Source organism: Pan troglodytes, chromosome 4, assembly GCF_028858775.2.
Source record: "Pan troglodytes isolate AG18354 chromosome 4, NHGRI_mPanTro3-v2.0_pri, whole genome shotgun sequence".
Classification (NCBI taxonomy): domain Eukaryota; kingdom Metazoa; phylum Chordata; class Mammalia; order Primates; family Hominidae; genus Pan; species Pan troglodytes.
Window position 1 is genome coordinate 134709805 of NC_072402.2, and position 22038 is coordinate 134731842.

The 22038-nt window shown below is 38.7% G+C and overlaps 1 protein-coding gene across 1 annotated transcript in view; it reads right to left on the reverse strand.

Annotated features, from left to right (window-relative positions):
• Positions 1–6616: 6616 nt before the first annotated feature.
• Positions 6617–22038, reverse strand: part of SPOCK1 (SPARC (osteonectin), cwcv and kazal like domains proteoglycan 1) — a 517939-nt gene continuing 502517 nt past the window's right edge. Inside the window, exons 8-11 of the mRNA XM_517947.9 lie at positions 19903–20124; positions 16474–16536; positions 10662–10799; positions 6617–10174 (exon numbers count right to left, since the gene is read on the reverse strand). Coding sequence (XP_517947.4) covers positions 9984–10174; positions 10662–10799; positions 16474–16536; positions 19903–20124 — 614 coding nt within the window. The 3' untranslated portion in view covers positions 6617–9983. The remainder of the gene's footprint in view (positions 10175–10661; positions 10800–16473; positions 16537–19902; positions 20125–22038) is intronic.

Genomic DNA, 22038 nt, shown 5'->3' on the forward strand with positions numbered 1-22038 from the left:
TTTCATTTTGTCTATTTACCTAGACTATCCAACTTGTTGGCATACAACTTTTCATAGCATTCTCTTATAATCCTTCTTATTTATATATAATCAGTAGCAATACCTCCCACTTTCTGTTTTGAGTAATGTAAGTCATCTCTTTTTTCTTAATTAATTAAAGCTTTGTCAATTTTGTTCATTTTTTCAAAAAATGAACTTTTGGTTTTGTTTATTTTTCTGTATTATTTCTCTATTCTCTATTTTATTTGTCTCTAATTAATCTATGTAATTTTCTTCCTTATGTTAGCTTTGGCTTTATTTTGTCCTTCTTTTTCTAGTTCCTTATGGTTTAAAGTTAGGTTGTTGATTTGAGATTGTTCTTCTTTTTCAATGTAAACATTCAGAGCTATAAGTTTCTCTCTCCTAGTACTGGTATTGCTGCACCCCACAAGTTTTGGTTTATTTATTTTCATTTTATTTATGTCAAGACATTCCCTAGTTTCCTTTGTGATTTCTTTTTTCACCTACCGGTTGTTTAGGAGTGTATTGTTTAATTTTCCCACACTTGTAAGTTTCCTCATCCAAGTACTAACTAGGCTCAACCCTGTTTAGCTTTGGAGATCAGATGAGATTGGGTGTGTTCAGGGTGGTATGGCTATAGGTTCACACATTTGTACATTTTCTAGTTTCCCTTTTGTTATTGATTTCTAATTTCATTCAACTGTCTTTAGAAAAAAATACTTTGTGTGATTTCTGTCTTTTTAAATATATACAATTTAACATCTTAATAAGACTTGTTTCATGACATAACATGTGGTCTATCTTAGAAAATGTTTCATAAACACTTGAGAAAAATGTATCTTCTACTATTGTTGAGAGAAGTGTTCTGTATATGTCTATTAGGTCCAATTGGTTTATAGTGTTGTTCAAGTCCTCCATTTCCTCATTGATCTTCTGTCTGGAAGTGGGGTTGAAGTCTCCAACTATTATTGTAGAGCTGTCTATTTCTCCATTTAAGTCTGTTTGTTTTGTGTGTTTTGGAGCTATGATTTTGGGTGCATGTATGTCTATAATTGTTATGTCTTCTTGGTGAATTGACCCTTTTAACATTATACGATGTCCTTCCTGGTCTCTTGTAATCATTTTTAATGTAAACTTCATTTTGTATAATAGTATATCCATCGCTGTTCTCTTTTGGTTAATAATAATATTTACATGGAATATCTTTTTCCATTCTTTCATCTTCAACCATTTGTGTCCTTAGATATAAAGCAGAGCTTCTTGTTGAGGGCATAGAGTTAGATCATATTTTGTTTATCCATTCTACCAATCTATACCTTTTGACTAAAAAGTTTAGTCTATTTAAACTAATTATTAATAGGAAAAAATTTACTCTTGCCATCTTGTTATTTCTGTGTGCCTTACAGTTTTTTCCCTCCTCATTTCCTCCATTACTGCCTTCCTTTGGGGTGTGTGTGTGTGTGTGTGTGTGTGTGTGTGTGTGTTTTGGTCAGAGTCTTGCTATTGCCCAGGCTGGAGTCCAGTGGCAAGATCCCAGTTCACTGCAATATCCGCCCCCTGGGTTCAAGTGATTCTCCTGCCTCAGCCTCCTGAGTAGCTGGGATTACAGGCATACACCACCATGCCCAGCTAATTTTTGTAATTTTAGTAGAGACTGGTTTTACCATGTTGGCCAGGCTGGTCTCGAACTCCTGACCTCAGGGGATCCACCCATCTCAGCTTCCCAAAGTGCTGGGATTACAGGTGTGCGCCACCATGCCTGGCCAGATTTAGTTGATTTTTTTTGCAGTCACGTGTCTTGATTCTCTTCTCATTTCCATTTGTGTATATTCTATAGATATTTTATTTGTGGTTACTATGAAAATTACTTCTTAAAGTTATAACAATCTATTTTAAATTGGTAATAACTTCAATTGCATACAAAAACTCTACTCCTTTACAGCTCCACCCCCTTCAAGTTTGTTATTGTTACAAATTACATATTTATATATTGTGTACACATTAACCTACATTTATAATTATTTTTTATTTATTTGTCTTTTAAATCTCACAGAAGCTGAAAACTGTTATGAACCAAAATTACAATAATATTGGTTTTTATATTTGATTATGTATTTACCTTTACCTTTAAGGAACTTATATCTTTGTATGGCTCTGAGTTCAGCATCCTTTCATTTCAACTCGAACGACTCCATTTAGCATTTTTTTATGGGGCAGGTCTAGTGGTACAGAAATCCATTAGCTTTTGTTTACCTAGGAATGTATTAATTTCTCCCTCATTTTTGAAGTACATTTGTACTGGGTAGAGTATTCTTGGCAGACAGATTTTTTTTTTCTTTCAGCACTTCAAATATCATTTCATTCCTTTCTGGTCTCCAAGGTTTCTACTGAGAAATCAGCCTATAATTTATTGAGGATTCTTCATATTTGATGAGTCACTTCTCCCTTGCTGCTTTCAAGATTCTCTCTTTGGCTTTGACTTTCAACAGTTTAATTATAATATGTTTTGGTGTGGCTCTCTTTGGGTTTATCTCACTTAAAGTTCACTGAGCTGTTTGGATTTGTAATGTTAGGTCTCTCCTCAAACTCGAGACATTTCCAGCTTTAATTTTTCAGAAGTAATCCCTGTACACCTTTATCTCTTCTTCTTCTGGAATCTTCTTTTAATGTGCATTTTGGTCCATCTTATGGTGTCCCAGAAGTTCCTTAAGTTCTACTTGCTTTTCTTTTTTCTTTCTGTTTCTTAGACCTGTTAATTTCTAATGTCCTATCTACAAGTTTTCTGATTCTTTACTCTACCTGCTCAAATATACTGTTAAACTCTTTTTGTGAATTCATAAATTCCGTTATTGTATTTTTCAGCTCCAGAATGTCTAATACTTCCTCTTTTTTTTTTTTTTTTTTTTTTGAGACGGAGTCTTGCACTTGTCACCCAGGCTGGAGTGCAGTGGTTCAATCTTGGCTCACTGCAACCTCTGCCTCCCAGATTCAAGCAATTCTCCTGCCTCAGCCTCCTGAGTAGCTGGGATTACAAGAGTGCACCACCACACTCGGCTAATTTTATATTTTTAGTAGAGTTGGGGCTTCACCATGTTGGCCAGGCTGGTCTCGAACTCCTGACCTCAGGTAATCCACCCACCTTGGCCTCCCAAAGTGCTGGGATTACAGGCGTGAGCCACCGCACCTGGCCTACTTCCTTTTTGTAATTTACATCTCTTTGTTCATATTTTTATTTTATTCATATATCATTTTTCTTATTTCCTTGAGTTTTTGGTCCATGTTTTCCTCTAGCTTTTTTTTTTTTTTTTTTGAGAAAAGGTCTCATTTTCACCCAGGCTGGAGAGCAGTGGTGATCAGGGCTTACTGCAGTTTCAAACTCCTGAGCTCAAGCAGTCCTCCCACCTCAGCCTCCCAAGTAGCTGAGAGTATAGGCATGTGCCTTCGTGCCTGGCTCCTTTAGCTCTTTGAGTGTGTATATATATACATGTACATATACATACATACATACATATGCACACATATATTAGACCCTTATCCTCTATCTCTTTTATGTCACCTATATATTTTTTAGTCTCTTGTTTAAGTTTATGTTATTAATTTTGATGGAGGCAAATTTTTTCATCTTCTCCATTTGGCTCATGTGTGCTAAGACTTAAGAAAAGCCTTGCTGACTCCTACTGTCATAAGTATATTTCTTATATATTTCATTTTGTCATTTAGATTTTTTAAAATTTGCACTTGAGGTGTCAGTGAAAAATTCAAGTAGAATTATCTAAATGGCAGGGATTGTTTCAGAATGGAGCAGAAATCAAAACCTACACTTGACATACAGATTGGGGGCATCTCAAAATGGAGATGTTTAAAACCGTAGACATAGATAAGACTGTCCAGAGAAAACATGTAAAGTTAGAAGTGGGACAGGGATGCAGATCTGAGGTACACCCATACTAACAGAACTCGTTGAACAAAAGAATATACAGGAAACCTAAAAGGAATGTCCAGAGAGGCAGGAGGAAAGCCAGGGAATGATGGATAAAAAGAACCAAGTAAGGCAAGCTTTAACAAGGGTTGAGTAGCTACTGCCCTTGACATCAACCCGTTATGATTATGACAATGTCAACCCGTTTTTTTTTTTAGACAGGATCTCACTCTGTCACCCAGGCTGGAGTGCAGTGGTGCGATCATGGCTCAGTGCAGCCTTGACCTCCCAGGCTCAAGTGATCCTTCCACCCCAGCTTCTGAGGTAGCTGGGACTACAGGCACGTGCCACTGTGCTCAGCTAGTTTTGTTTTCTTTTTGTTTTTTGTTTGTTTTGAGACAGAGTTTCACTCTGTTGCCCAGGCTGGAGTTCAGTGGCATGATCCTGGCCCACTGCAACCTATGCCCCCTGGGTTCAAGCAATTTTTCTGCCTTGGCCTCCCAAGTAGCTGGGATTACAGGCGCCCTCCACCACACCCAGCTAATTTTCATGTTTTTAGTGGAGATGGGGTTTCACCATGTTGCCCAGGCTGGTCTCAAACTCCTGAGCTTAAGAGATCTGCCCTCCCCAGCCTCCCAAAGTGCTGGGGTTACAGGTGTGAGCCACCACATCCAGCCTCAACCTATTTTTTAAAAAGAGTTATTGGCCAGGTGTGGTGGCTCACACCTGTAATCCCAGCACTTTGGGAGGCCGAGGCAGGCGGATCACAAGGTCAGGAGATCAAGACCATCCTGGCCAACATGGTGAAACCCTGTCTCTATTAAAAGTACAAAAATTAGCTAGGTGTAGTGGCACACACAGGAGAATTGCTTGAACCCAGGAGGCAAAGGTTGCAGTGAGCCAGGATTGTGCCACTGCACTCCGGCGTAGCGACAGAGCAAGACTCCATCTAAAAAAAAAAGAATTATTTACGTTTGTCTTGTTCAAGGTGGTAATAACTTTTTCAAGCAGGTACCAGATCTTACTCACTTTCATATTCCTAGAACTGAAGATGTTTCCTGCCCATGGTGTCATCCATCCATCCAACAGAGTGAAATCTATAAATCTACCAATTAACCTATAAAGGTTTGTTGAATGAATATTTTTTAAATCTTTCTTTAAGTCAATATATCAAAGCAAATCTTACCACTAAGAACTTTGAGAAAGTACTCTGACCTTTATGCCAGCTCTATAACTAAAGCTGGAGAATTGGCTTCCAGTTCTTCCATTAGTCTTGGCCTTTAACATACTAACATGGCATCCATGAAGGTGCAACTTTAGGAGAAACGTGGGGTTTTACCTGCTGATTTGAGAAGAATTGGAAGTATGTTCGCAAACACCAACAACTCTTTAATGTACCCTTTAACTACCTTGGAGACTTTACATTGGTCCTTGTTCTCCTGACATTACTTATTTTGTGGATTTATTAAGCACCTTTTCTTGAACTGTCAATCTGTAAATTGTCTGTAAAATTTAGTCCAGAGGGTAAAGGAATGGAATTATTCATAAGATAGTTTCTACCTCAGCTCATGGCGAAATTACTCACTCAGGGTATAATTAAGTCGTAGACACACTGGCCCAAAAGTGGATAGAGGGGAAACGGAAATAATTCCTGTTCCAATTTGGGTGCTTTCTGATGTTTGACAAGTAGCTAGTGTATTCACAAAGATAGGGGACCCTAGGGTCCCCATAAAGGGAAGAGAGGTGAGTTGTGTTTTTTTGTTTTGTTTTGTGTTTTCAGAGAATTGGAGAATAACTGGCTGGGGAGGGGAGGGAAGGGATAAGCAGAGTTTAAAAACCTTAAGGTTGTAAACAGGATGACAAGAGTGAAATCTGATAGGTAAGGTGTAAAGTTGGAGCCTGAGCGAGGCAAAGGCAGCCAAAAGAAGGGCTCAGGTGAGTGGTTCTAGAGCAGCGGTCCCCAACCTTTTTGGCACCAGGGACGGGTTTCGTGGAAGACAATTTTTCCATGGACGTAGGGGTGAGGGAGATGGTTTCAGGATGATTCAAGTGCATTACACTTATTGTGCACTTCATTTCTATTGTTATTACATTGTAATATATAATGAAATCATTATATAACTCACCATATTGTAGAATCAGTGGAAGCCCTGAGCTTGTTTTCCTGCAACTAGATAGTCCCATCTGGGGGTGATGGAAGACAGTGACACATCATCAGGCATTAGATTCTCATAAGGAGCATGCAACCTATATATCTAGCATGTGCAGTTCACAATAGGGTTCTCACTCCTATGAGAATCTAATGCCACTGCTGATCTGACAGGAGGTAGAGCTCAGACGGTAATGCAAGTGATGGAGAGTGGCTGTAAATACAGATGAAGCTTCACTCACTCACCCACTGCTCACCTCCTGCTATGCAGCCAGGTTCCTAAGAGGCCACAGACCGGTATTGGTCTGTGGCCCAGGGTTTGGGGACCCCTGTTCTAGACTGAGCAGGCACAGGGCATGCATGTTCCAGGGGTGCTGCAGGTGCCAGGCCAGACCACCGGCAGGCAGACCTCCCCACCACAATCAGAAGTCCTGACAGAGCCTTATTGGCTATCCCCTTTGTCTGCTCATACTATTCTGTAGTGATTGTGTGCGGGACATGGCCTGCTGAATGTACATTCCACCCAATGAAATACAAACGCTCAGATATTGCAGACAAAGTAAAATTTATTGAGACAGACAGAAATGCACCTACTCAGGACTACAGTTAAGCATTTACTATTAACCAAAGAGTTGTGTTCACATTCCAGATAAGTCTACGTGGAAAAGCATTCAGAATTTACTAGGTTTTTGCTACATCACTATTTCATCTACAATAGGGACAACAAACTGACACTCAGGATTTGATGGGCTCTCATTACAATGCTATACATTTAACAGGAACAAACATCAGTGACTTTGAGAAAAAGTTATAAAAAGACCAAAACCACCCACTGTAGAACGGGCTCTTGGATGTTACTGTACAGCGTGGTCAAGGTAACAAGAAGAAAAAAATGTGAGTGGCATCCTGGGATGAGCAGGGGGACACACCTGGACAGACACGTTGTCATTTGCTGCTGTGGGTAAGAAAATGGGCGTAACGGAGGAGAAACAGATACAAAATCTCCAACTCAGTATTAAGGTATTCTCATGCCTAGAATATTGGTAGAAACAAGAATACATTTATATGGCAAATAACTAACCATGGTGGAACAAAATTCTGGGATTTAAGTTGGATACCAAGGAAATTGTATTAAAAGAGCTGTTCATGGAATAAGAATAAAACTGTTCATTAAGAACTTTTCAAAAGTGAATTAGTGAGGATTCAGCTTAATACCTGTATCAAATGAGGAAGTGGTTTATTACAATATTTTTATAATCAGTATTTTATGTGTACTTGGTCACTATACAAGTGACTTCTTGTCACTGGTACAAGTGGACTTTTTGGAGGACTATTTCCAAGAAGAAGAAAGCAAACATTCTACTTCTAAGGATAAGGTAACTCATTATAATCTTTAGTACTCATGGAAAGTATTAAAGATCTTTAAAAAAAAATCGAATGCTGTCATGTCAAAGTGAGGCATGAAAAGTATTATTAATGTGGCTCCATCGATTTGGGGGTTCCAATCTGAGGAGGACTTTTTATTTAATATTTTAATGAATCAAAATATCTTCTTAGAATGTCTCTGAAAATGGCATCTCATTACCTTACTGGGAACTGTCTATTGAGCACTCTTCTCCATCATTAAGTTAATGCTAAGGATCTTTAAGTGTCATCTTAATTTGATACTTGTCATAAGATAATTAGGCAAATTAAAATCAGTGGTTCACCCTGTTCCTAGAAGTTTTTCTAAGTGAAATCAATTTTTCAATTTTAATTTGTTCTCTTGTACATTTTCCTAAGCTCAAAGGAGATAGTAACAATGGTTTTCTTTGATGATCTAAAGTGAGATTTTACAATGTCGTGATTTTTAATATACTTCATAGTAATTTTATTGCAATTAAGCACCTGTTTTCTAAATTATCTCAGTTTTCTTCAAGAGAGAAAAAAAATATTGAAACAAAGGTGATGGAGTTGAGATCCCAAAACAGAGTTTGCCTATGGTCTGTCTTCCTATGGGGAAAGTAAGTACAAAACCTCAGGGTTATTTACGAAGCCAAAGGACTTTGCTATATCAAGTAGTTCATTTCTTATCTAAGACCAACTATAGGTATGATGCCACTGTATTCAGCCAATGCTGACTGGATTGGAACATGCTAATTTAAGGTGAGTTGGTACATCTAAATGGTCAATTTGGGATGGGGGATTGGTCAGCTGCCACTATGGTCATGTTTTGGCTGAACATATTTCTTGCTTGAGTTTATGTGGCTTTTGTGTGGACAGGCTGAAGTTCATGGGGAAGGCAAGAGATAGATATGTGGGCCAGAGAGGCTTGTTTGGGTGGCTGATTCTGATTAGGACACCCTGGTAGATGAAAACCAGTGGCGGACAGGAGCTTATAGACTGGTACTGAAGGAAATGGGGGAACTTCAGAGACTACTGTTTGGTACTTGTATCTGGGCCAGCTTGATAGGGAGAGAAATCCTAAGGAATGTAGAGATGATGACCCTACCAAATTTGGAACTAGACTCCAATGAGTTTAGTTAAAACAAACACTATGGTGAAGAACTTTCTTCATTAGTATCTTGTCACTTGGGGGAGTGAGAGGGGGACAGAATTTGCTCTTAAAAACCCAGGGTTTGCTTCTATGTGTTATTATGATGTTCTTTGTAGGCCTCCATTTGGGATTGAGTGGTTAAAAAAAAAATCTGTACAGCTTTTGTGCCCTTATCATGATTTGTCAGTAGAAAGGGAGTAAAAGCAAAACATTGAGTTCAGAATTAGAAATTTTCTTCTTTTAAGGAACACCATGGTACTCTCTTCTCAGAGAACAGGAGATATGTGTGCATGCCTTAGAAAAAGCCCTTGAGTAGGTAAGGAAGGAAGAAACCTATGGCAGACAGGATTGCTGCAGCCAAGGGGGCTTCAAGCAGAAATGAAAGAGATGGCTTGTGAAGCTGCCCGTGTCGTGTGGGAGTCGCATGGCTTCTGCGAGAAAAGTGATTTAGGCAGACGGAGGTTTTTTCTCAATCAGAGGCTTTCAGTAACTCTGCTGATGCACAGAGAAGAGACTTCCTCAGCCTGCAGGCTACAAGAGCCAACTGTTAGTGCAAAAAAGGACTTTAATACAAATTTCTTATTCCAGAAATTTTGTTCCAGGTCTGGACAAGCTGAGAAATTTATCATTGTTTTCCAAGTGAGTTTTTAAGATACCCAAACACTTTTTCTGAGAGGTATGGGTGTGTGTGCAAGGCACACACATACAGTCTTTCTGTACATGCATGCATATTTATGCATGTACAGGGAAGTATCCAGACACCAATTTTTAATAAAATGAATTCCCCAAAGGGAGTCTTGACTGAATTAAGGCTGTTGTTTATAGGAAGCCAGATATAATGATGTGAAAAAAACTAATTTTTAATAATAATCACCGGCAGTAACGGGGGCAGGGGGAAAAGGTACAGTGTGGTGTATTTTTTGTTTTTTTCTTTTTCACAACATCTACAGGACACAAGAGAAGCACTTAGACACTGTAAGGCTGGGAACCATGCTGTAATAACCACCAGTGTGGGTAATCAAAAAGGGTCTTTGACATTTAAGAGGGTGGGGGCTCCCTGCACTGTCAGAATTCCACGTAAATCACATGCTTGTTGGAAAAATCTCACAGAAAGGAAGGAGGCTCTAATTAAGCCAACCACTTCCCTATCCAAAAAATAAACAACAACAACAAAAAAAACACAACACCCTTTCTCCCATACAAACATATGCAAAATCAGAATCCTCTGGGAACAAGCAGTTGTCTTCCAAACCTTAGGTCGGGTATAGAGAGCAACAATGGAGAAGAGACCTTGGTGCCTTGGAGTCTTAGATACAAATGCAGGAATAGGAAGTGACTTGCAATTTTGTGCAAAACTTGTGTCCCCTTTCTTGTGGGCACTACCATATGTACCCGACCTCATCCTCTTTGTCATCATCCTCGTCCTCATCATCCTCTGTCACGGCTCGGGTGTGCACCCTCAGCTTCCCCTCTTTGTCCTTTGGTCCCAGCTCCCGTTCATATTCTAGGTCATCCAGCAGGACCACGGACCCACCACTGCCAAAATCCCCTGAGGTTTCCTGCTCCTCTTCTGAAAGATTAAAAAAAGCATTGAGGTTAGTTTCCACTTATACCTCATGACCCATGTCAGGGGTTCCTTTGCCTGAATTGTAGGGTAAAACCAAGCAGTTTACTTTCTGAAAACAGAAACATCCCTGCCCCACTGAGGTGAGTCTTCAGGGCATACATTACAAACTTTGTTCTCGTAAGAGCCCTAGAATTCTTGAAATGCTCCTACCTTCCCAGGAGGTTTACAACCCTAAATGAGAAGTGAAGGCAGCCTAAGTCACTCTTTGTCTGCAGCAGTTCTGTCTCTCTTCTCTGGTCATAGTGAGTTCCTGCCACTTGCCAAGCTAGCTACATGGGAGCTCATGTGATTTCAGGGTTACTATGCCTCTATTATAAACTTAATGTATACTGGAGTTACCTCTCAACATTCTTCTGCAGAGATCCTTATGCAGTGAGGACCCACAGGCCACCCAGGTCATTGTGGGGCTCATGCAGGAGGCCTTACTCACCACAGCTCACAGCACCCTGTTTCCTGGAGCCAGCCAACTCATTCCCATATTTGTCCACACACCAGCACTGCCCCGTGCTGCCGTGGCACTGTGTGGCTTTGTAATAGCCCTCCTCATTACACCGAGGTATGAAGACCCCTGGGGGAACAAAAGGTGCAACTTTAATCAGAGACATGCAGAGATACTCGGGGTTAATGCCTGTCAACACAGGGAAGAGGGCTCACATGTCAGAATATCTGCTGCAGGGTCAGCAGCAGAGGATGGGGATGGTTGGCTATTAGTCAAAATTACAGGGCCCTTAACCTTTAGAGGCCCAAACGCAATGAGCTCTAAGGATGTCAGTGTTTAAACGGGAATGATAATAGCTATCATGTATTGAAATTGAATACTTCTATTTTGGGCACTGACCTAAATCGTGCTTACATATGTATGTGTATATATACATACATTTGCAGAATCTCTTATTCCCACAACCCTAAGAGATACATACCATCATTACCTTTTAATATGAAACTGATGTCTAGGAAAATTAAGTAATCTTCCCAAGGCATCTGCTAGTAAATATCAAGTCCAGCATTACCAATACTTTGCCCAACCACATAAAGTGACTCTGTGAAATTGTTATAAAACTCTATACGCATTAACTACTGCACTTGGTGCTGACTAGTAACAAATGTTCTATGAACAACACCAGTCTGTGGATCATATGGTTCCAAGCTATTCCTTGTCACTGTCTTCTAGCCTCTAAGAAAGAGGTAATTAGTAATAGCTAAGTGCTTTACTTGCATTATTTCATCAAGCCATGCCAATATCACCATAAGGTGTTGCTATTACTATCTTCCTGTTTGCAGGCAAAAAAAAAAAAAGTGATAAACTGGAGTTAATTTGCCCAATGTTAAGCAAAATTCCTTCTTTGATTAGTTCTAATTTTTCACTTTAAATCTTGAATGGGTACTACTGTTATTACATTTTTAATGTGAGAAAATCATATGGTTTTTATGCTTTATATACTTTTAACAAGATGGATTACTAGTGGCACAAATTTACAAGTATGTTACTAAGTGATTGATATGGTTTGGCTGTGTCCCCACCCAAATCTCATCTTGAATTTTAGCTCTCATAATTCCCACGTGTTGTGGGAGGGACCCTGTGGGAGGTAATTGAATAGGAGGTAATTGAATCATGGGGGTGAGTTTTTCCCATGCTGTTCTCATGATAGTGAATAAGTCTCACAAGATCTGATAGTTTTGTAAAGGGCAGTTCCTCTGCACACGCTCTCTTGCCTTCTGCCATGATTGTGAGGCCTCCCCAGCCATGTGGAACTGTGAGTCTATTAAACCTCTTTTTCTTTACCCAGTCTCAGGTCTATTTCTTCATAGCAGTGTGAAAATGGACTAATACAGTGATTGAGGCATATAATTTTGTTTTGGTGTTTTCTGCATTGTTTCTTTTGAAGTTCCTAATTCATAAAATGATTCGGATATGCTCTAGAGATTTTTTATAAAATGAGAATCTCTCTTTTGAAGAATTTGCCCATAAAAATATCTTGAGCCTGGTGCCCATTTTGAGGGATGAAAGTAGCATTTTGATTAATTTCCTGGTTTTGATTTACCTGGGTCTTCTGTTATCAAAATTTGGTAACTGATAGTATCCATTTCAACTAGGTTTTCATAATTGTTATAAATTGACTTATAGCAGTGGTTCTCAAAGTGAGGTTCCAGGACAAGCAGCACTGGCACCACATGGAAAACCCTTAGAAATGCAAGTTCTTGGGCCCCACCTGAGACTTAGAGAGTGGGGCTCAGCGGTCTGTTCATTTATTTAACCCTCCAGCTAATTCTGGTATATACTAAAGTTTGAGAACTACAAGTTTACAGTATTCTTCTATAACTGAGCTTATATCCCACTTTTAAATTCATGACACTATTTGAGCCTTTTTACTTCTTCATATTGTCAAAAGTTTGTCTATTTCATTTGTTCAGAAAACTCTCTCTGATATGGTATTTTAATATTTTTACTTCACTGTGGTCTGCTTTCATCTTATTCACTTTGTGTTGTTCCTATAGTTTAAGTTACATCTAGTTAATTTTATTTTGATCTTTTTTTATAAATGCATTTGACGCTATGAAGTTTCACTTAGTTGCTGCCCATGTATTTGGTACACCATGCTTTCATTTTCTTTCATTTCTAGATATTTTGTAGATTTTACTTTCTTCATCTTTGATCAATTTTTATTCATGAAACCAAATGTATGGGGGTTTAGTAATCTCATATTTTACTTCTATTGGTATTGTGTTGTGGCCAGTAAGTTTGATCTGTGATCATTTATTTGAAATTTGTTTTCTTTTGTGGTACAGTCTGTGGCAGATGTTTGAAAGACTACATTCAATGCCTAGATTCAGGAATACATATATAAGCATGAATGCTAACAAATCTTAGTCTACTTGAACTGTAGGTTTCAGGAAGTGGTATGTCAAAGTTTCTGAAGACCAGTGTGGCTATAATTCGCCCTTACAGTTCTAGTCCATTTTAAGTTATGAGTATAGTCATGTGCCACATAATGATGTTTTCATCAACAATAGACTGTATATGTGACAATGGCTCCATAACATTATAACACCATATTTTCACTATGCCTTTTCTATGTTTAGATATAAAAATAATTCCCATTGTGTTACAATTGCCTGTAGTATTCAGTACGATAAAATGGTGTACAGGTTTATACCTAGGAGCAATAGGCTATGCCATCTAGGTCTGTGTGAGTATACTCTATGATGTTTATACAATGACAAAGTCACCTAATGACACATTTCTCAGAACCTATCCCTGTCATTAAGCAAGGCATGTCTATACAGCAACTGATGGCATAATATGGTAAAAGGGATATTTCAGCAAGATGATTGCATTATAAAAAACAGATTTGCTTTGTCAGATATTAATGTTGTTTAAAAAAGAGTATTTACCCTCATTTAATTTCAACTTTCTGTGGAATTATTTTTGTATAACTCTCCTTTAAAATACTAATCAATAATAATAAATGTGTTTGACCTGTTCACATTTATTGTGATTACAGATATTGTGATTACAGAAATGCTTACTCTTATTTCTGCCACCATATCTGTTTCCTACTTACTAAGTTTTCTTTATACCTTGTCTTTTTTCCATAGGTTTAAAACATATATTCTAATATTCTTGTGGTTACTCATATTTTCCACAGGGGAACATAGTTTTTCCTAGTAAAATCTACAGTTAATCTATACAGATTTTTTTTTTCCATGAACAAACTAGAAGCTTAACACATTCTTACCACCTTTTTCTCACTTCCCCCAATTGTCTGGAATTTTAATTCCAGGTTGCCATATAACTATTTTTATTGGTCTTAGCAGAATTGTCATTTCTTTTTCATTATTGCATCTGAATAGTTCTTTCTGGGATCATTTGTTTGGTAGAATAAATCCTTTAGTGATATTTAAGTGAGTCTGGGGTTAGTAAGCTGACTGAATCTTAGATGGTTTCAGAGTACCTCTGTCATCACACTTGAATGATCACTGGGATAAATTTAAAATTGTAGGTTCATAGTTATTTCCCCTCGGCACTTTGAAGATACTGATTCTCATTGTACTGTGGGTAATCTTTATTTATAATAGTTTTTAGTTTTGGTTTTCCTTACAGGGTAGGTGTGTTTCTTGATAGTGTGCATCTTCTATGGAAGAATTCTTCCTCTTTGTGTAACAATTCTTCCTCTTTGTGTAACCTGGGTGGTAACACCATCTACATCAGCCTCCTGAAAACAGAGGTTCCTGCCTTCCACTGTAGCTTTCTATGCCCTAATTTAATTTCTGATTTTGTGAGCGTGCTTACATTTTCAAATTTGCCTTTTAGTTAGTGGAACAATCCCAGAATAAAAGTGTGGCATGGGAGGGACATATTTCTCCTATTTTGAACCAAGACTTCAACCCAGACCCAGATGACTCTAGGGTCTAGTCTAGAACATGCTACTCACCAGGCTATACCAAGATGATCATATTCTCAGAGATTAAATGAGACCATGGAACACCATATCTGTCACTTAGGAAAGGCTGCTGATGCCACAGTTAGAGGCTTAGTGGTATCCACCCTCTCATTAAGGAGTGTACGCCATTGCATGCTATCAGTTTTCAAAGAGCAGTAGATAGAAAAGAAAATGTAGATGCTGTCAGTAGCCCAAAAAGAGATTTGTGAACAGATTCGCAATCAAGGACTGCAGAGAAAGTGAACATGTAGAGAGCTGGCTCCTCCTTGGACCAAAAAAAAAAAAAAGGGGGCTGAGGCCCTGGGTTGGTAAGAAGCAGGTGCTGCTCTAAATCTACAATGCAATAATTATAGCTGATAATAATTTGTTGATTGTTTTATTTATTTGACTCTGTATACCCCTGACTACATAAAGAATTTGTAAGCAAATGGCATTTTTTCTGAGTCAGCTGCAGTAATCTCCATATGTGGGAAATGTGATAAAGCAAGCTTTAAAACAAAATGGGGTTTATTTTAACAGAAAGGTAGGCATTTCATTCATGTGCACTGGGGTAAATGAGACATCTTATCACAGGTGACCCTTACCAATGAGGCAATGTATGTTTTAATAAACAGCAATGTACTAATTCTACAACTACCTGCGGATCATAGGTACGTCACTCAAAATAATATCCAACATGGAGAAATGAGATCAATAAACACAAGTCTTTGCACTAGAAAAACCTATGGAGGAGGGATCCAGCCACTTTTCCTTCAGACCAGAAATATATCTTTATGTCCTTTTACTCAGCAGAAGAATGTAGGCCTAAAGAGTTAAAAATCCTGACAACTTTGGGGAAGTCTACATGCATTTTGAAATAACTCAAAAAATCCTAAGAGAAGAAAATCACCGGAATTCATAGACTGCCTACATTTGACAATCTGCAAGAAAACTTGCCCATTTCCTTCTCTATTCATTTCCTTCAAATGAATAGAGAAACTTCTGAAATGGCAGGCTGCTTGGGGAATGCATCTGCCTCTGAATGCTTCACAGGAATAATTCTGTATTACTGTGTTGCAGCTGACACCTCTTTTTTTAAAAGCAAGGAAAGCAAAGCAGGCTCCTCCTTTCTTCAGCAAACCAGTGAGAATAGCCAGTGTTTCTATGACACTATGACAAATGCCAGGACTTCCTCCACGTGCTGGAGAAAGGCAGGCTTGGAGCTAAAGGGGACACTTTGAGAGGCCTGCAAGTTGTGCGTGTTAGGGGAACACACATTCACTCAACCCACTTGCTTCCGTGGTGTCCAAACAGCCTGCATACTTTCCTGGAGGGATTAGGTGAAGGTAGAAACAGGCTTAAGCACATACATGTCGTTCAACCCTGTCTGATAAATTCTGAAGAGAGTACAGCTCATCTGCCTCCTTCAACAGACAATCCTATCTGGGGAATGGAGGAAATGCTATAATTTTTAGACCTTATAGTTTGAGCACTTGAGAGCACCATTCAATGATCTTACTTAGAAAAAGCCAAGATTTGTTTTAGCCTAAGATAGATCAGGGAGGAGTTAGCAGTGGGGAAGGTGCTGGACTTCGGCCCTGGCTGACCTCTCTTCCTGCCGAAGGAACACACAGCAGTTTTCAACCAGCCAGTCCTCAGTTTATGTCCAGCTGCCTGGAAGAGCTCTGCCTGGGGTTAAAACAAGGCATTTCTTTCATGAAACACTAGCCCTAATTGAATAACCATTGCCATGCTGATCATTACAAGGGACATGGCTGGCTTAATTAGTTGTTTAAATGAGTGGCAAGAAATTGTACTTACCCAACAGGCTTTTCCCCTTACTCAGCTTCTGAATTCTGTTCATTTCATTCTGGCAAGGGAGACCTAAAAAATAATTTCTGAAAGTCAGCTTCCAGATGGTATGGAGTATAATCTCTAATGATTGACTTCACTCTTGATGTGAAATGTAGACAATGACACACCTGGGAGTGGAATTGTTCCATATGCTGTTACTATGCAACAAAACAAATTCGGGCCATTAGTGTTACTAGTTAAAAAACAAACCTCATACCACAATGCACTTAAAATAGTATTTGGGGGCCACTTGCATTGCATAGAAATTTTTCTTTCTAGTACCAACTCAAGCAAATACCAAGTATCTAATAGGTGGTGTAATGGACTTTTTCCTTTCTATCAGGAAGCAAGTAATCAGCCAAGGCTTATTAGTGGGGAAGTGTTCTGAATCCACAGACGAACTAACCAGAGGTGACAAATACTTATATAGCCTAGGTTTTCCTGTAGGAAAGGATGGATAGGAATGGTTACTTCAGACCTCACTACCCCCAGGAAAGTAAAACAGGCTTTGAGGGACAACTATGAAGATACAGAAGAGATCTGGAGAGGCAGTGATGAGACTTTGTATCTAGGCTCTGCCACCTCCTAGCTGAATTCACCTGTCCCAGCCTCTGGGTCCTCAGCGGCAAAATGCATGTCATAGAAAAGAAGTTAGTTTCATTCTAAGCAAAATGAAAAGTGACCTCATTCATTCTTCAGAGTTTTACCATGATTTGCCTTTGCAGACCTTGTGGCTCTGGGAGTTCTGCTATTTGTTCATGGTTCTCCTGTCCTTGGCAGAGGAGTTCTGGTTCTCTGAGTTCTTATCTTTGGCTGATACTGCCTCTTTCTGCAGGCCCCACACTTGCATATAAAGTATCTAAGCAACCATTTACAACTCTTATCCTGTAGACTGCACAATGCTACCTGGTCTTGCTGCTTGTTCCATGAGAGAAACTGCTTGTAAAATACATTTTGTTGACTTCTTGTTTTAAGATGCTTTCAGAGTAAAGGAGAAACAAATTTCATCTGGATTATAAAAGGTAGCATTTCCTGGATGCTGTGCCACAGGAAGGGGTTCTGGCTTTCAGCAACTGCAAGAGTAAGGGCAGTCTATCCAGAGATGTCCCATGTGGCCAGGTGACCAGCTCTGGCACTGTTACCTCCAGGCAAGCATTAACACATAGGCTCTGTGTTGTAAGGAAACCATGCTAAAAATCACATGTTACAGTACGAACTCAAACCTAAAACTATCACTAGTCTTAATGCTGAGAATCACTACAAGTATTTACATTACTAAAATTTTTAAATGGCTATTATCTTAACATTGATTTTAGGTACTAACAGATGTAATTAGAAAAATGAGGTATAAAAATTGAAAATGAAGAGAAAAATTATCACTATTTGCAGATGATATGATTGCACACCTGAAAAATCTAAGCAAACCGACCAGAATAACTTATAAACAAAGCAAGATTTTAGTAAGGTGGTTGGGAACAAAATTAATGTTGAAACCACCAGGGAGGGAATATAGTGCAAAAAAACACCTATTTCAGTTACAATGGTAGCAATAATAAATACAAGGGAAGTATAATAATTGTTAGAACAAAATTTCAAAATTAACACCATGGGTTGATAGATCCTGTTCTAAAACAAAATGATTCCATATTATACAGCTATTGATTTTTATTTGATTAATTTTTCCTGATACTTAAAAATTACCAATAGGAATTGTTTTTAATTGGATAAACTGATGCTAAAGTTCACACGGGGAAAGAAACATACTAATATCCAGGAAAATTCTAGAAAATCAGTAATGGCAGCAAAGGACAGTTCTACCAGGTAGTAAAACATATTGTAAAACAACTGTGATTTAAAAGTCTAAAACTGATTTATTTTATATATATAATTATATATATATTATATATATTTATTATATATATTATATATATTTATTATATATTATATATATTTATTATATATTATATATATTATATATATTTATTAATTTTATATATATAATATATATATATTTATTTTATATAGCAACTGGATGACCATCTCCAGGGAGGCTGGGAGCCTACTTGACTGTGTAATACACAATCTAGACTGATACAGAATTTAAGTGAACAGCAAAAAAGATAAAGTGAGAAAAAAGATAAAGTGAGAAATACCTTTCTAAGCTAAGCTTTATGGCTTCTTAGAAGCCATAAAATATAGAGAAGCTTGGCTATCTTAAAATTTCTCCCTAACAAAAATGCATGAACTGTAATTTGGGAAAAAATATTTACAATACCTATGACCAGAAAAGTTCCAATTTCCTTAAAAAACAAACACACAAGAACCTGATAGAAAAAATATACAAAGAACATATAGACATTTCCAGAATGTTTCATATGTACAGATGTTCAACCTAACTCATAAATCAAGAAGATTGGTAACGCCATAGAGAATAGGTAATCTCATATATCTTTGGTGAAAGTAAAAATTGTTACCACCTCTTTGGAGGTGAGGTCAATTGCTCAAATTTTAAAAGGCACATGCCTTTTGACTAGTAATTTTAAGAACATATCTTGAAATCCCATATACACATACTTACCTTTCACTGAATACCCATGGTTTTTGTTGTGTGTGTATTGTCTATGCATACATAACTTAAATACTTTCATATTAGCAGCCATCCTCCTTTCCTGGCGGTGGGATATACCAGCTATGCCTGTAGTTGTATGTTCTCCCAATGTGGGCCTGTCTCTTCTGGTCCCATTAACTGTGACTGCCATACTCAGGTGTACCCCCCAGACAGAGGGAGGTAAAGTCAGGGCACCTGCCACTGGCTTCCTGTCCCTACTCTGAATCCCCCAGCAGGCCAACCTGTCTGACTTTGGGTTATATGAAATATCCTGGTATCTTTTCTTCTATTCCCCAAATCTTGCCTCTTTTTTTCATTAGCTGGAGTTTATTTATAACCAAAATATTCTTGTCTAGGACACTTAGTATAAATCTGAACTTATCCTAGAGAAACTGACAAGTGACTTTCTCAATGAGAATGATTTTCATTGTCTCTTACATTTTTAAGGTATTTTTTACATTGAGAGCTCACAATGACCTTTGGATTATGTCATGAAGGTTTCTATACCCATTGTATAGATGAAAAAGTAGATAGTTGAGAGACTTCCCCAAAGGGAGGAACAGACAGAAGTAACTGACTACTTGATTTATACTCTTGGTTTTTCTAGTATACCACATTAAAAGCAAAAATAAATTGGAAGAAATGAGACTTTGGGCCTGGCATTAAATGGAATGAATTATGTATTTTCTGGCTGTGGCTCTCTGCCCACTTCATAGTCATACGCAGTTCTCCTCTGCTCCAGCAAGGCTGCCCTGGGCTAGGGACCCCAACCCTCCATCCCACCTTACCTCCAGGCTTCTGGAAGCAGTAGCACCACTCATTGTTAGAAAGCTTGCCATCCTTGAAGGAGTCACACGAGTTGAAAAGAGGCTTGATACAGGGCTCGTACTTATCCAGGTAGATGGCATTGATCTCTGAAGGGTCAAGCAGGAGGTCATAGTTCATGTCCAACTTGTTGAACATCCAGCCCAGGGAGTCCTTGCAGATGGGCAGGATGCTAGTGTCAAACCCTGCCAAACAAAAGGCATATCTCAGCTGCCACCAAGCCTGATGCTTTCCGCCCTGCTCACTCCCCAGCTTTCTGCCCCAAGAAGATGCCAAGGCCCACCTGACTCCCTTCCTGAGGCTGTTTCCTTCCCAGCATACAGATTTAGTGGTTCTCTAGAATATTTTGTGTTTTTTTGTTTTGTTTTTAAGTGAAATGGTTTAAAAGTCATCATTTGAGGAAAATATGTTCTAAAGGGGAAAAAATCCCCAATTTTGACATATCTGTGATATAAATATGTGTTTTCATTTGCTTAAAATGGGGTATGCCTGAAAGAAATAATAGAAACATTGTGAGTGAGAGGTATAGCTTATGGTACCAAAAACTATGCTTTCATATTTCAAAAAATACTGAAAAACCAAAACAAAATATTTTTAAAAGGATAGCAGTGAAATGAAACAACATAGCATAATCCAGAAGCACCGCTTGCATCCCAGAGGACCTTTAAATCCAAGCAGTCTGAACGTTAATGGCAAAACAAGCCAGGTGCCTGCCTCTGTTCCCCACTCTTCTCTTCTGCAGTCCCCTAAGGAGATCCATGAGATGGAATCCAAATCAACTCAGACAATAATTTCTTTCTTATTTCCCTGGGGGAGAAGAAGTCGTTTTCTTAAAGAATTATTTGTTTCTACATTGGAAAGTGTATGCACTAAAATAATAACACTTAGCTCAACACTCGGGATATTGAGTCTACTGTAGACATGTCCCAGATTTAAAACTCATCTTTTTTCAGAATCAAAGGTCCCGTGCAATCTCAGGTTATTCCATAAACTGGATTTCTAGGGCTAGTTGTATTTTTCTGGAATACCCCAATGATAAAAGTGAACGTCTGTTGCTATATAGAAAGCATGCTTCTAAGCACTTTGTACTTAATTTTCTCACTGAATCCTTGTAACAGTCCTATGAAATGGTGCTATATCATTTCCACTGTACAGATGAAAAAATAAGGCTCAAGGTCATACAATTGTAGAATGGAGATTCAGACCCCAGCAAGCTTAATCCAGAATCTACATATTCTCAATGACTCCTCTGCTAGCCTTCTGCCTGACTTGATCTTCCTGTCCTGAGGCCATCCAGTTGGCCTAGAGTGTCATGTTTAGGGATGGGCAGTGCAAGGGGGGCCTGATGGCATCAGTTGCCCATCATTAAGCATTAATGACAGCCTGGTCATTAAGTTTCTATGTGAATCACTAGGAACCCTTTCTTAGTGAAATGTAGAATACAGCAAAATGTACCCGCTCTTTTTTTTTTTTTTTTTGAGACGGAGTCTCACCCTGTTGCCCAAGCTGGAGTGCAGTGGCACCATCTCGGCTCACTGCAAGCTCTGCCTCCCAGGTTCGCGCCATTCTCCTGCCTAGCCTCCCAAGTGGCTGGGACTACAGGTGCCCGCCACCATGCCCGGCTAATTTTTTTGTATTTTTAGTAGAGACAGGGTTTCACCGTGTTAGCCAGGATGGTCTCGATCTCCTGACCTCATGATCCACCTGTCTTGGCCTCCCAAAGTGCTGGGATTACAGGCTTGAGCCACCGCCCTCGGCCCTGTACCCACTCTTTAAAGCAGCATCTTTGCAGAAAAGTCTTCACTGTCTAGAAGCCAGTAAAATAAGTACAGCATCTCCTCCTCCGAGCTCTCTTATAACCCTATGCTTCCCCTCATTGTCCATGCTTGTTAATCAAACTATAGGCTCCCTGAGGGAAAAGACTGTCTTGTCCCCTTCGGCAGCCTCAGGCATGACAGGCATATAGTGCTCAATTAAAAAAAAAAAAAGTTGGGAGGCATTTTCTAGCTATTGTAAACTCTATTGCTTTAAAACATAAAATCTTTCCATTTTTAAATTTATTTAATATCTTAGAACACATTTTAAAATACCCACCCCCC